Source organism: Danio aesculapii, chromosome 21 (genome assembly GCF_903798145.1).
Source record: "Danio aesculapii chromosome 21, fDanAes4.1, whole genome shotgun sequence".
NCBI classification, from domain to species: domain Eukaryota; kingdom Metazoa; phylum Chordata; class Actinopteri; order Cypriniformes; family Danionidae; genus Danio; species Danio aesculapii.
In genome coordinates, this window is record NC_079455.1 from 239,306 (window position 1) to 254,944 (window position 15,639).

Here is a 15,639-nt window from a genome sequence, read left to right on the forward strand (position 1 = left end):
GTTTCCCCCACAGTCCAAACACATGCGCTATAGGGGAACTGATCAACTAAACTGGCCGTGGTGTATGAGTGTGTGTGTGTGGATGTGTGTTTATGGGTGTTTCCCAGTACTGGGTTGCAGCTGGAAGGGCATCCGCTGCGTAAAACTTACGCTGGAATAGTTGGTGGTTCATTCCGCTGTGGCGACCCCAGATTCATAAAGAACTAAGTCAAAGGAAAATAAATGAATAAATGAAAGTGTCTTCCTCTTTTCACAGGGTTAATAAGAGTGGAGTGAGTTGATCTCAGGGCTCAGTGGTGTTTTCTAGAAGTTGTGTGTGTGTGTGTGTGTGTGTGTGTGTGTGTGTGTGTGTGTGTGTGTGTGTGTGTGTGTGTGTGTGTGTGTGTGTGTGCATCATCAGAGGCCAGTGACTGACTGAAGATACTGTGTTTTTGACTTGAGTATTTGGTTTTGAGCTGCAGGTCTGAGGTTGGTGTGTAGTGTTGTGGTTGTGTTAACAGGTGAACTGCTTCATGAATTGTGTGTCAGCATTCGAGAAAAACTATAAAGCAAAACCATTGAGGAACTTAAATTCTTGAGAAGATTGTCAATAAAAATAGTGTAAAATAACTTCCTAAAGTGCAGAGATCTGACATGCAGTGGCAGATCCCCTCAGGCTAATGTTTCTGACACGCGGTTATATCTAGTATGAGGTTAAAGTGTGTAAATGCTGCACTATTTGAGCTGGTTTATGAGTGTGTGTGTTGTAGATGGAGATCGTTTAATTGTTGATGTTCTCAGTGTTCATAAATGATCACAAATGTGGGTCAGGGCATGCAATGCAATGCAGATGATGCTAGAAATGAATCTGCTTTCCTTCCCTGTGAGTAAGTTCTGTCCTGACGGTTGGTGTTGTTGTTCCAGCACGTGCTTCACACACTACACTCACTACACTGTGAAACTCAATACACTCTGGGCAGATTGACTTCACTATGGTTATGTCGATGCTGTTTTTGCCCTATTGACTTCCATTATAATCACATTATTATAGCCATGAGAGCATATTATCATTCTTGATTGTTGCTGGTTTTCCCTGTTTGTGCAATTAGTTGATCATCAGTTGCAGTGCTTATTTTCTGGCTTCTATATGGAGTATAGTGTGTATGGTATGGAGGCATTACTAATGAGGGGGTTCAGGAAAACTGGGGGTTCAGATTAAATTAATGCTGAACACCTAAAATTTGCGAGTCCGAGACGTGTTGTCCTCCTCACAATTTGTCTTTCTGGTTTTATGTTGCAGGGACAGTTGCCTGAGTCTGTGCTGTGTGTGATAGGATTTAGGATGAGGCTGGAAAGATAGGAAGTTTGGATAATTATATACCAACTGCATTGGCAAGTGTGATGTCGAAAGTTTCAGAAGGAATTATATTATATAGATTAGCTGCGTTTCTGGGCACCACTGATCATCTGTTTGGTTTTAAGTCTCATCACAGCACTGATTTATGTATTTACTGTATGTGTTAAAGGAAGTACTGTATAAAGGGTTAAATTCTAGTGTTATAATTGGATTTATTGATGCCTCTAAATGTTTTGATAGGGTTAATCATCAAAAGCTTGTTAATTAATTAAAACAAAGAAGAATACCTAATAATATTTTAAAGTATTTTACCGTACTGGCATACTAATCAAGTATGCAGATTAAGTGGGGCAATTCTGTATCAGATACACTTAAAGAATGTAATGGAGTACGACAAGGAGGTTTCCTTTCACCTGCTCATTTCAATGTTTACATGAGTGAGTTGTCTGAGGACTTAAGTGATTGTAAACATGTATGCTGATGATTTGGTTATCTTTTCCCCAAGTAGCTTAATATTTGTGCAGATTGTTTGTATTTGTGTGATGTTCGATATAATTGAAGAAAGAGTGTTTACATGATATGTAGAACCAAAACACATCCAGACTTTTCTTTGTCAAGTGTTAAATGTTAGTTAAAGTGTTAAACAGTACTGTAGATATGAGTGATGATAATGATATGTACAAGTTAAATACTCAAGTAAATGTGCTGGTGAGAGTTTTATTTGTGTTCAGAGCTGGTCAAGTACACCTCTTGAGAACTGATCGCAGTACATGTACAGCTCCTCTGTGGGATCATTTTAAAAGAGAGAGTCTCCATAAGCTGCATACAATAACTGTATGAGGATTCTTCTTTAAAAACACAGATGGTGTGGTGTAAGTGAATTATTCTGTAAAGTAAGAGTTCCATCAGGTTTGCTTTGATGAGAAACGTAATCTATAAGTTGATCTGTCCATTGGAGAAGTCTCAGAACAGCATTTAAATGTTGTTGATAACCCCTAGGCTTACTGAGCTGACACCTGTGATGAAATGTTGGCATAACCAACATTTCTCTATGTATATTGTGTGGTGTTGTCTGTCTGTAGTACTATTGGACCTGGAATAAAGAGAAAGATGAATCTGCTGAACTGTATATATACTCCAAAGAATATATATTTACTCTATTCAAATATGTTTTATTTATGTTTTATTGTCAATAAATTGTATAATTATAATTTAGTATAATTCATCCACAACACAAGATGCTTATTTTAGCTCACAATGCTGTGTGTGTGTGTGTGTGTGTGTGTGTGTGTGTGTGTGTGTGTGTGTGTGTGTGTGTGTGTGTGTGTGTGTGTGTGTGTGTGTGTGTGTGTGTGTGTGTGTGTGTGTGTGTGTGTGAGAGAAAGAGAGAGAGAGAAGCCTACTCATTCAAATGCATTCCAAATATGGTCAAAACTGAGCTTGTCATATAAGGGTATTTCCTGTGGTTGTAAATCAGCATGTAAAATCATCTCTGGACAGTTTTCGAACTTACCTAAGCCACACACACTGTAAAAACATCTGTAAATTAGCAGCACGCTGTATTTACTGATACATATTTACATTTTATATTTCCCCCCATGTTTATTTCTGCTTGTGAGTTGCATTATGGGATCTTGATCTTTCTCCCAACAGCTTTAAACCTGTAAAAGTGTGTAGAAGTGTGTGTTTCTGCACGTGTGTGATAGTCTGCAGTGCTGTATTGTGTGTGTTGGTGTTGTGTATGACACTATAAACACCTTGTAGTAAACTGCAGCACATTTTCTGCTATTCTACACACTTATTTCTCTACATATTATTATCTCTTATATTATTTTAATTGACTAAAATGTCTATAAAAGACTCTTTGTTGAACTGTAGAGTTGATTTTTCATCATCAGAAGTGGACAGATCAACATCCTATAATGCAATTCACCAACACAAATAAGCACAAACACAGAAACTGTTCATTAGGAGATATATTTTGCAGTGTATCTGCTATTTTAACATGTTGATTCAGTGCAGTATTGACCTCATTCTGCAATCCTGAGGTAAAAACTCTGTTTTAGAAGTTTCCTATGAGAGAAATGACTGCAACAATCAACAGTCAAACGGCTCGCTCTACAAACAAGTGTGTTGATGACTGTACGTAAAAAGGAGAATAATATAATGAGATGATATCAACATCGAGCAGCAGAACGAGCTGTTTTTAACGTCTACAAATGAATGAAACCGGAAGTGTTGAGAGTCCAAAATATTCCAACGGTTGCATCAATATGGCGGTTTGTTTTGAACACACGTGATCCTCACAGACACAGAATGATGGAGTGTTTCTGGTGTCTGTGAACTCTGGGGAAAACCAGCAGAGGGGCTGAAGATTTGGGGAGAAACCCTGTGAGTCAAGCAGAAGCTCAGCGTTTACAGGAGAAGATAATGATGATGATGATAGCGCTGTGAGCAAACCCAGTGATTCACACAGATCACGCTGAGACCTGCCGACCGCCTGAAATATCTCACAGACCTTACATAAGGAAACGGAAACACACCATAACTCAGCGCTGACTCCTGTGCTGTTGTTCTCTTTATTTCTGCACAGACTAAATGCAAAAAGCCTGGAAATGAAGCGCTGCATTCAAAACATCTCCAGAAGACAGAAAAGCCACATCCACTGTAAAGAGGGCTTTTCTAACTTGGAGTTGTGTCCTGTTTCTACTGCAAATATCTGAGCATTCGTAAATCAGGAAGCATTCTCTAGACAAGCAGAACATCTAGTGTTGTTTTCAGAAATAATGAGTCAAAATGAGGAGAGTTTCTCTTTAAAACAAGCAGAATAATCTAGTTTTTCCTAGCGGCGTACTGTATGATTATTTTGCTGACCCCACTGGCATCTTAACTCATGATTAGTTCATAATAATGTAATATTTAGAGTACATATTACAGTAGTACATCATCATTTATCCACTGTTACTGAACAGTGTTACCAGTTTGTGTGTTAAATAGACAAGTGTGTGTTGTGCTTTGCAAAATGTGATTTATAACACTGAAAACTGAGTCAGAGGTCAAGCATTAGTGCATGTTAATACAACCCCAAATCAGAAAAGTTGTGACAGTATGGAGAAGGCAAATGAAAAAGAAAGCAGTGATGTCTGAATGTGCTTTGACTTGTGTTTAACTGCAGACGGTACAGCAGTGATGGTGTTTCAGCTGTAATTCTGTCCTGTTCTTCCTGCAAACAAGTCTTAAGGTGAGCAGCAGGGGTCTTCATTGTCTTTTTTGCGCTCCATAATGCACCACATTCTCTATTGGAGACAGGTCGGGACTGCAGGCAGGCCAGTACAGTCCCTGTCTCCTCTTCCGCCGCAGCAGGACTCTGTAATGTGTGCTGAATGTGGTTCTGCATTGTCTTGTTGAAGTATTTTTACAGTTTACAGCAGCTCGACTCATCTGTGTAGGCTACTCAGCTAGACATGACAACAACAAATAGAGCTGTAACCTGTGTGTGTGTGTGTGTGTGAGAGTGATTGTCAGGTGACTGGTTCAGTGCTGGTCATGTTGTCTGCTCTGCTGGTTTAAGGTTTGCTCTGGATCTGCTGGTTCAGGAGTATTTTTGAGTTTGTGTTTTTAATAACAGTGGTGGAGGCAGCGCGGTGGTGCAGTGGGTAGCACTGTCACCTCACAGTAAGAGGTTGCTGGTTCGAGCCTCGGCTGGGTCAGTTGGTGTTTCTGAGTGGAGTTTGCATGTTCTCCCCGTGTTGGTGTGGGTTTCCTCCGGGTGCTCCGGTTTCCCCCACAGTCCAAACACATGCGCTATAGGGGAACTGGGTAAGCAAAAATTGTCCATAGTGTATGAGTGTGTGTGTAAATGTGTGTGTATGGGTGTTAAAAGATATGCTGGAATAGTTGTCGGTTCATTCTGCTGTGGCGACCCCTGATTAATAAAGGGACTAAGCTGAAGGAGAATAAATGAATGACAGTGGTGATGTTCAGAGCTCCCGTGGCCCAGATGTCACACACACACACACACACACACACACACACACACATTATACAGTAATATGTGTGTTCATTTATCTGCTCGACTGGCTGGACGAGTCCTGTAGTTCTTTGTTCTCTATTTTCACCTGGGGATGCTCATCCTGAGGCCTTTAGAGATTGTGCAGTGCCCCTAATGTGATCCAAGAGCTGTGAAGACATGTTACCAACCACAGAGCACTTCGAGAGGTCTCCATAATCCTGGACCAGGCCGTATCCTGAGCAGATGCTGTGGTGGTCATAGAGGAGTGGAGAGCACGAGACTGCTGAAAGACCCCAGTGACAGACGAGTCCCCACATTGATCTCGTGGGCCAGCCTGAACACCCACCGGTGACCTACTCACACCTGCTGTTTCTCTCTCTCTCTCTCTCTCTCTCTCATTTTTTCCTTCACTTTGGTCAATCGGTGAAGTTTGTTCCTCCATTGACCCCACTGGTCCGCTTGGTTTGAGAGGAGTATGAATGTATGTGCATGCATGTATGTGTGTCCTTACGCTGTATGTGTGTGTGTGTGTGTGTGTGTGTGTGTGTGTGTGTGTGTGTCTCACTGTAGGCATTAAGTTTGAGGAAACCGCTCTTCTAAAACACACAGCACACAACACACACACTTCATTTCCTCTTCATCTGTGTGTTTCAGAGAGTCTCCAGGCGCCTCACAGAAGCTCTCTCCCAGAGTAAAGCTGGACGTTTACCTGCAGATCTGCTGTTTACTGTGTTTTTTACTCCTCTGAGCTGTAGTGACCTCTAGATGAGCTCTGTGTATTAATAATAACAATAATAAACTGCTTTTATTTACTGAATAATGACTCAAATCTCCTTATTTCAGCACGGAAGAGTCACTGATGTGTGTTTTATTCCAGTTTCAAACCTGTTTATGGAGAACAAAAGATCTGACATAATAACGCTGTGAACAGAACTGATGGCATGTCCTAATTACAGATATTATTAGTATAATAACATGTAGCCGTTTCTCCACTCATACATGTCAGTCTTGTGCAAAAACACTCAGTAATACTTCAGATAAAACACTTCTGATGATGTATTTGTAATATTAAAGTGTTTTAAAGGTAAACTTCATAAGCTGAATAATGTTTTCTGAGAAATAAGTCCATCTGCTATTAAATTAAACTGTACTACAGCTTAGATTGATATGGATTACAGTCAGTTCAATGCTTCAAATGTTAAAATATTAAACTAAAATACACATTAATGTCATTTATCTTCAAACTGTAATCATGTGAAGTTGCAAATGAATAATATAAACACAGTTTTACATTTCTGTATATTTTATGTGTATTTTAAATGATTAAAGGAATGGTTTTAAATTGAAGTTATTCTGAAATACATGAGCACGCTGTACAGTTATAGATGTAGGAGAGGTATTGTGCATGTGCTGTAATATATATCTTTATTATCTTTACAATGTAGATTGTGTGACAGCAGCTGAACACAGAAGTACTAGTAAACTGAAACTGTGTCAGTCCAGATTCCAGAGTTCAGTTCAGTTCAGTTCAGTTCAGTTCAGTGTGGTTTAATCTTCACTGCTGAAAGTCCAATCACTGAAGAGCGAATCCATCCATGTGCAGCTCCTCAAGGCCCAAAATAAAGAGACTTATTTAACGGAGGATTAAAATGTACTAAAATTGTTCAAATAAAACTCCAGATATGGTGGCTTTATATTGTGTGTTAATTAAAACACGTTTAAGTCGGCACCAATAGCCTTGTGGTTAGTGCGTCGACACATAGCACCAAAGTGCTCGTGGCAACCTGAGTTTGATTCCCAGCTCGAGGTCCTTTGCTGATCCTTCCCCATCTCCGCTCCCCCACACTTCACTGTCTGTACAATCTCCACTGTCCTATCCCAATATAGGTGAAAACCCCTAAAACATAATTATAAAAAAATGGCCTCACTGTATAGCCTAACTACAATCTGCCTTTTCTGCTGATTTTAGCGCTGTAATTAACATATACAATAAGATTTAAACCTGTTTACCTGTTAAAGTAATCTTAGATTACTTTTTTGCACTGTAGTACCGTATATCATGATACAAGCTTCAGCGATTGATTGATCCCAGCAGAAATCTAAACACAATCTGAAATATTTTTATGTTTTTTTACTATTATTAATCGCTGTTTATCAATGTAAAGCAGATTTGACACAATTCTACACTATAGAAAGCGCAATAACCTGAGCGAGTTTAAACTGGAATAAAAGCAGATTTTAGAGTTCCCTCATCACTGTCATCATGGCACAATAATGAACACCAGCACATTCATATTTTATCATTTTATTACAAAGAGATTTTTTACAATATTTACAAAGGAACCCATCCCCATACACAAACAGCTTCATTTGAGGTGTGTGTGTGCGTTCATGAGTGTGCGTGTGTGTGTGTGTGTGTGTATATATGAAGATTAGTCATTTTCATATACAACATTGATATTGAGTTGTGCATTGAAGAAACATGACTTCTGAAAAGGACTGAAGCCGTAACAGTGGAGTGATTTCCCCAAATGATGTTTCTGCATCGAGTATCAAAGAGTTCAATAAATGCTGACACGAGCACATAACGGATGCTGTCCAGACAGTTCACAGTACAGGAGATTACAGGATCACACACATCTGTACAAATGTAAGAGAGTGTGTGTGTGTGTGTGTCCTTTCTGGTCCGGATATCTGCAAACTCTGAAATCAAGAAGCTTTTTCTAGATGAGCAGTAAATATAGTGTTGTGTTCAGAAATAATGAGTCAAAATGAAGAGAGTTTCTGCTTAAAACACGCAGAATAATCTGACAATTAATTAGTTATAATAATCACAATTATTATTATTTTATTATTATTATTTAGTTATTAGTTATAAATAATCAATGAACTTTAATAATTAAATAATAATTAAATAATACAATTATTAGTATTATTTTAACTAATTAATTAACTTAATTAAATAATAATAAAAGTATCATTATTATTATATTTACCAATTATTTATTATAATTTTGACCTTATTTCTAAAACCGAAATATTTAGTTTGCATGTCTAGAAAAAGCTTCATGATTTGATAATTATCAGATATTTAGTCTAGAAAGAGCATTTCCTGCAGTGTCTCTGGAAGATCTTCTGGTCGGTCTCCAGAAAGCAGGACTGAGGTCTCCAGGTGTCCAGAAAATATGGAATGAGGCTCTGAGGTTTGAGGTGGAGTGTGTGAGTGTGTGTTTGTGTGTGTGTGTGCGTGCATGCGAGTGTCTGTGTCTCAGCAGATGCTCTGAGGCATGGAGCTGCTGTTCCACAACTCTGTGTATGTGTAGGAGTCGCTGCGCAGGTCTGGGGTCAGTTCTGTGTATAGACGAAGCTCGAGCTCCTCTCCTACAGACACAGGAGAAACGTTGATGAGTTATTATATTATTCATTAGAAACGTGGGTGAGTTAATATATTATTCACAGTCTGATTTATTCCTCAAGTGTGCTCAAACACACACGGAGTTACATGTGGTTCACATGAATGAGCATTTCCCTCTGGACAATGAAGATCTGTGTCCATTTCTCCATCAATATAGATTATTAAACAGTTATATCCATAAAATAAGAGTTTGATCACATGACAGTTTAAGATAATGTGTTGAAATACATTTACAGATCTAAATTCTATATCTTTATTATTATCTTATTTCGATTTATTTTTGTTTATTATAATTATTTCATATTTCCCCCAACATATTCATTTGGGTGTAGTCATTTTTTAGCTGGAATCTTCAGTTTTTTGTTAGCTGTATATACGACTACCTGTCAAGGCAGCATTTATTACATGTAAAAAAGTTGTTAAATTGTTAAATATTTATTACAATTTTAATAACTGCTTTCTTATTGTATGTAGTTTCAAATGAAATTATTACTCCAGTCATTATTGCTTTTATTACTATTACCAATAATAATAATAATAATAATATTCATAATGATAATGATAATAATAATAATAATATTCATAATGATAATAATAATAATAATAACAACAATAATAATAACAATTATAGTTAATATTACAGTGATTTCTGAAGGATCATGTGACTGAAGACTGGAGTAATGAAGCTGAAATTGCATCATTAAACTAACTGAAATAAATGATTAAATTAAATCATAATCTACATTAGAACAGTTATTTCAAAGTGCAATAACATTTCACTATTGTACAATGTGTGCTGTATTACTGATGAAATAAATGCAGCCTTGGTGAGCAGCAGAAGCTGATTTGTAAAATCAAACTTTTGACCGGTGGTCTATATCTAGAGAATGATTTATGTGCAATAAGTGCATTTTATTGACTGTGCAAATAAGAAATAAAAATATTACATTTATGTACATGTGTGTATTATATTTATGTAACTATTTACACTTAAGTGGCTGAACAGTAAGGGTACTGTATTGTTTAAAACAGGTAGCATTAACTGTTGTGCTAACTATTTACAGTGAAGTCCAAATTATTCATTCATTTAAATCCTTTACAAATATATATATACTCTGAAAATGTCTTTGCTCCGCTAAATATAACGTAAAAATAATCTAAATTTCACAGAAGGGAGAGTATTTTGCAGTGCAAAACATGCTGTTCTGAGAGTTTGTGTCTTGTTTTTAATCCAAATATCTACAAATTATTAAATCAGTCACCAAATCTAGTGTTGTTTTCAGAAATAATGAGTCAAAATGAAGAGAGTTTCTGCATAGAACATGCTGAATAATCTGACAAAACCAGCACGTTTGAGATATTTGCACTAGAAACAAGACAGAAACTCTAAATATGCATCCTTTCCCCCTAAGCATGTCCTGATGAAACCCTCAGTGTGTCGGCGAGATGCTTTAGTGCGTTGTGCAGAGATAGACGAGTGTGTGTTTCCTAAAGCGCTCAACATTTACCTGAACTTACACTCCACTGGCTCTCAGGGCTCAGAGACTCTGTTGTGCAGGCTTCATTGGCCAGGAACCCCTTTCCAAAGTTCTGCAGCCATTGTGAACTATCGCGCTCCAATTGCCGAGTGAGCTGCCAGAGCAAAACACAGAACTTTACTCATTGGCTTTTGCCTGAGGTTGGATTAAAGTCTATCAGCGTTAACATTACAGCCAATCACAGGCGTTTAGAACTGAAACGGGGTATTCCTGTCAACGAAAAAGCACAATGTGAGCAGAGCGGAGGGTAAACTCACCTCTAAGATGGCTTCGCTGTCCTCCAGGTCTGCATGTAGGAAGAGGAAGGAGAGAAAACACTGTTAATATGACGTTTTAATGGCATTTGTCTTCATATATGCACATATGTACAGCCGTCAGGATTATTTGTGAATTTTCTGTACATTTTTAATTATTTTTCCAATATTCCCCAGATGATGTTTCTCAGATTGAGGAATTTCTCACAGTATTTCCTCTAATATTTGTTCTTCTGGAGAAAGTCTTATTTGTTTTATTTCAGCTAGAATAAAAGCAGTTTTTAATAGTTTTAAAGCCATTTTAAGGTCAATATTATTAGCCCCTTCAGCAATATTAGTGTTGGATTGTCTCCAGAATAAACCACTGTTATACAATGACTTGTCTAATTACCCTAACTTTACCCTAATTACCCTAGTGAAGCCTTTAAATGTCACTTTAAGCTGAATACTAGTGTCTTGAAGAATATCTAGTCTAATATTATGTGCTGTCATCATGGAGCAAAGCATTTTTGCAGTGTGTGTGTGTGTGTGTGTGTGTGTGTGTGTGTGTGTTGAGAGATGGCTTGAGGTCAGATTACCTGTGGAGTGCACTGGAGACACCTGGAATCGAGTGTAGATGTCGTTGCACGTGCTGTCAGGGCCGATCTCCACCTCCAACCCAACAGTGGGACTGGAAGTGTCTACAGGAGAAACCATGATACATCAGACTCCAGTACCACCACTCAAGCTTTACATTGTCAGATTCTGAGTGAGCTGTCCCTTTAATATAAATGAAGAGAAAGCGTAGTCTAGCTGCTGTGGGTTTATTCTGTCTGAACACACTTACGTGGCGTGCTCTGAGTGCTGTCGATGGTGTTTTCCTGGGTCATTTCTGCAGACGTCTCCTCAATGCTCATGTCCTCCAGCTTCACTTTCTGACACAGACCCTGAATAACACACACACATGCACATGTTCAGATCTACAGTTTATACACACACTGAAAAACACCGGCTCTTCATATCTGATTTGATCAGATTATTTATTTTACACACTCTGACACCGCTTCTATATATTTTCATGTTTGGTTTTCTCTGTTTGGATTGGGTGCAAGCGTCCTTAAGGATATTTTTGTCCAGAATGACTTAATTTAGATATTCTGAAACAGTTTGCTTAATCTGAAAAGCTCAAGACTTTTCAAAACAGTTCAACAATACATAAATTAATGGATATTTGTTTTGAAAAATTGTGTTTACACCAAAATTCATCAAAAACATCACAAAAATAGGATGCTTGAGGTGCTACACAGAGCAAATGTGTTATGATTATGATTAATATTCTAATGCGCTGCGCTCACCTTCATCCGCCGGCGGGAGTCTCGGCTCTTGGATCTCTTGATCTTCTTGCTGACGGCGGGGAGCATGCGGTAAACTCGCACCGCCCCACAGCCCTTGTTGATGCTTTTATCCTTCACCTCCTCGATGTCCGGAAGAGAGTTCATTGCACAGCGGAAATTGGCTTTCCAGGTTTTAGGGTCAGGCTGAGTGACTCCCTCCTTATATTTACCTGAAATAAACAGCACATCAGTTACATTTCACTACATAGGGACCACTGTTACTTTATAGTGCACTCGCTGGAGCATTACTAGGCGTTATTCCAAGGCTACTGAAGTTTTAAGACTATTTTTTGACTCATTATTCGTCTAGAAAATGCTTCTTGATTTCAGAATGTTTCGATATTTGGACATGTTTTACAGTGTGAGACCTTATATTGTTCTTCACACAACACTCAGTGAGCCCCGACTGGAGTTTGACAGGTATCAGTGATTGACAGCTGGTAATGTTCTCTCACCTGTGTGAATAGCCCACTGCTTGAACAGACAGGCATCTTTATCCACCTCCCAGCCGTGCCGAGCTGCGTGTTTCCAGGGGATGGAGAACATCTTCTCCTCCTGCAAACACACACACACACACACACACATCTGTAAAGCGCTGCTAATGCTGGGAGAGTGAGTGGCTTATCATCAGTGTGTGCAGCGCTCGGCTTTACCTTGTTGACCCACATGAGTCCATTGATGGTGTTGGAGTCGATCCTGCTCTCCAGCCAGGGGCGCATGCGCATTCTGGACACGGGCATGTTTTCTGCAGAACAGAGGAGTGTTAGATTAGCGGAGCTGCACATGCGCAGATGAGGAGGCGTGTCTGCGGGCTCGCGAGCAGGAAACCTGCGCTGGTGTTTTTAGCTCACACCTCACCACGAGACATGCTCAATTACTGTGCATTAGTAAAAAAAAAAGGAAAATTAACTTTAAGAATACTCGTGCATTTAATTAAAACAATCTGAATATTTGTGCGTTCGTAAAAAACACATTAAGAGTAATTCTGGAATTGTATAAAAATGATAATAATGAACAATAAGAGAAAACAAAGAAGGAAACGGCTGTTGTATTGTATGTAAAGTGTCCTTTCTTTCAGTGAGTTTATTTGTAAAAGGACTTTAATAAACATTAAGAATAAAAAAAACAACAAATATGTATAAAACGAGAAGGCAACGCGTTTTCTGCAAAAAAAAGTTCTCAAATGTCGCCAATTGTCCATTAAACTTACATTAATGAGTAGTGACAACAGAACTGTAGGTAATGAGCGTGCAGGATCAACTGTTTACCCGTTAAAACCACAGAAATCTGCCAATGCACTGCACAAATAATCAAACTCCACAACTATTTAATTATTTCAAGCCAATTCTAAGTAAACAAACTGGGTTATTAAATGTATATGAACACATTTAACACAACCTTTGAGGTTCTCTATATTTAATCGAGTTTGGGTTAAATGAATAATAACCCAACACTCTATATATACTGTATATAATGTCTGCAACGACATATCAGGCATAATCATCCCACTCACCAGTGAAAGCGATGGTAAATCCAAATGTGAAAAGCGCACCGAGAGTTTGGCGTGTGAAGGCGTGAATAAGTCCTCTCTGAGATGAACAGCTGAAGTTACTGTAGTGAAGCTCAGGTTTACTGTACTGTCAGGAGCGCGCCGCAGCTGTATATATACACCCACAGTCAGCGCGGGGAATTTTCCCTGCTGCATATCGCGCATGCGCACACAAGCAGCGCTCCTCAACACAGCGAGGCTGATTTCCGAGAAATCATGCTGTATAAGAGAGAGACGGGCTACGTGCGGAAGACAATTCAGTTTGGATAAACACACACACACACACACACCCTCAACATACCACAAGCAGCATACTCTACACACACCCACGCGACATACTGTTATGCATTTAGCTAAACACATGATCATAGTCATCAGGTAAACGTGGACAGCAGTATATACAGATGTTATTTCTGCAGGAGAGCTGTGGATGTGTAGTGCTCTGATACACTGGGGATCATGCAAACAGAACTCAGACAGCAGCTTTAAGCAGTGTTTAATGTGACTGAGTGTCTCGTTATGAAGCCGGTATAAAGTGCAGCGGGTCGGGGTTCAGCCTGCAGAAGTCAGTCGGTTTCCGGGAAATGCTGCAGAGTCTGCCGACAGAGGGCGCCGCTGCTCCGGCTCTGCTTCCTGTAAGAGTCTCCGTTTCAAAGAAACCGTGCTGGATCCCTGACAGCCAGAAGCGTGTTCGGGAGGGTCATGATGGAGCTGCTGGATGCGTGGGCTGCTCTCTGGTATTTTAGGTTTCGAAATTTGTATTTCTCACAGGCGTCAAACCCGTCCAGTACTGCGAGTGGATATTCATTCATTCATTCATTCATTCATTCATTCATTCATATGTTTGTTTGTTTGTTTGTTTGTTTGCATGTATGATTATGTGGATGTGTTTGTCCATTAATTAATTTATTTATTCATATGTATGTATGTTTGTGTGCATGTTCATTCATTCATTCATTCATTCATTCATTCATTCATTCATTCATTCATATGTTTGTTTGTTTGTTTGTTTGTTTGTTTGTTTGTTTGTTTGTTTGTATGCATGTATGATTATGTGGATGTGTTTGTCCATTAATTAATTTATTCATATGCATATATGTTGTGTGCATGTTCATTCATTCATTCATTCATTCATTCATTCGAATATATGTTTGCATGCATGTATGTTTGTATTCATGCTTTTGTGATTGAGTGTTGTCTTTTTGTACCTGTAGTGTAAAATAAATCACATTTCAATAAAAATAGACCTTTGCGAAATGAGATGAGAGAGGCCTGTTATATTACTCCGGCGATGGGTGTATTATATGATGGTAGACTCTTTTAGGTTGCAGGATTCATTGTCGAAGCATGTTTTTATTGTCAAAGTGTTTGCAGTTTGCAACCCACACACCCACCCACACACACACACACACACACACACACACACACACACACACACACACACACTCACACACTCACACACACACGCACACACACACACACACACACACGCATACACACACACACACACACACCACACACACACACACACACACACACACACACACACACACACACACACATCTAGATTATTATAAATGAATAATTGTAAATATACTGATTATTATTGTTTTTATTACTGTTTTCTCCTAAAATGTTGATTGTTAAATGTACAGTTTATTCTGATCTGTCTTTACTTTTTTATTGATTTGTACGAATAATATGATAAGTTGGATAGTAATATGATATACTGAATAATATTATGATATACTGAATAATATTATGATATACTGAATAATTTGATATTTTATTTATAATATATAAATGTAATCTTTTAGCAGCTTACTGCTACTATTTACTGTGTTTACTGTGTTTTTTATTATACATGTATGCTACTTGTTTAAATGCTTTGTCAATACATTTGTAACATTTTCCACGTCAATAAAGCAATAATTGAATTGAATTGAGAAAGGGAGAGAGTTTCCGGAACCTGTAACGTGGCTCCGAGTTTTTCTTGATCTACTAGTGTTTATTTCTCCATATTGTATATTTAATTTGCTGCAACAAGCTTAAAGTCAAGTTCACTAAACATGACAAGTCTTCATCGGAGAGACGAACAGCAGCTCTAGAAGGTAAACTGCTTTAAAACTGCTTTAGGGCGTGATGTCTGCAGAAACCCCGGC

General features: G+C 38.5%; 1 protein-coding gene across 2 annotated transcripts; it reads right to left on the reverse strand.

Moving 5' to 3' along the window:
- Positions 1 to 7,637: 7,637 nt before the first annotated feature.
- On the reverse strand, positions 7,638 to 13,573 carry irf1b (interferon regulatory factor 1b). Of its 2 annotated transcripts, none has more exons than XM_056446106.1 (9): positions 13,442 to 13,573; positions 12,582 to 12,673; positions 12,384 to 12,483; positions 11,890 to 12,098; positions 11,382 to 11,481; positions 11,134 to 11,235; positions 10,559 to 10,587; positions 10,282 to 10,395; positions 7,638 to 8,729 (listed from the first exon to the last, which is right to left on the reverse strand). In XM_056446106.1, the coding sequence occupies exons 2-9, from the start codon at positions 12,666 to 12,668 to the stop codon at positions 8,694 to 8,696; spliced, it is 777 nt and encodes a 258-aa protein (XP_056302081.1). In that variant the 5' UTR covers positions 12,669 to 12,673; positions 13,442 to 13,573; the 3' UTR covers positions 7,638 to 8,693. The 2 variants fall into 2 exon arrangements, with proteins under 2 accessions (XP_056302081.1, XP_056302080.1); XM_056446105.1 differs by having other exon boundaries at positions 10,272 to 10,395; positions 13,442 to 13,572.
- Positions 13,574 to 15,639: the final 2,066 nt, after the last annotated feature.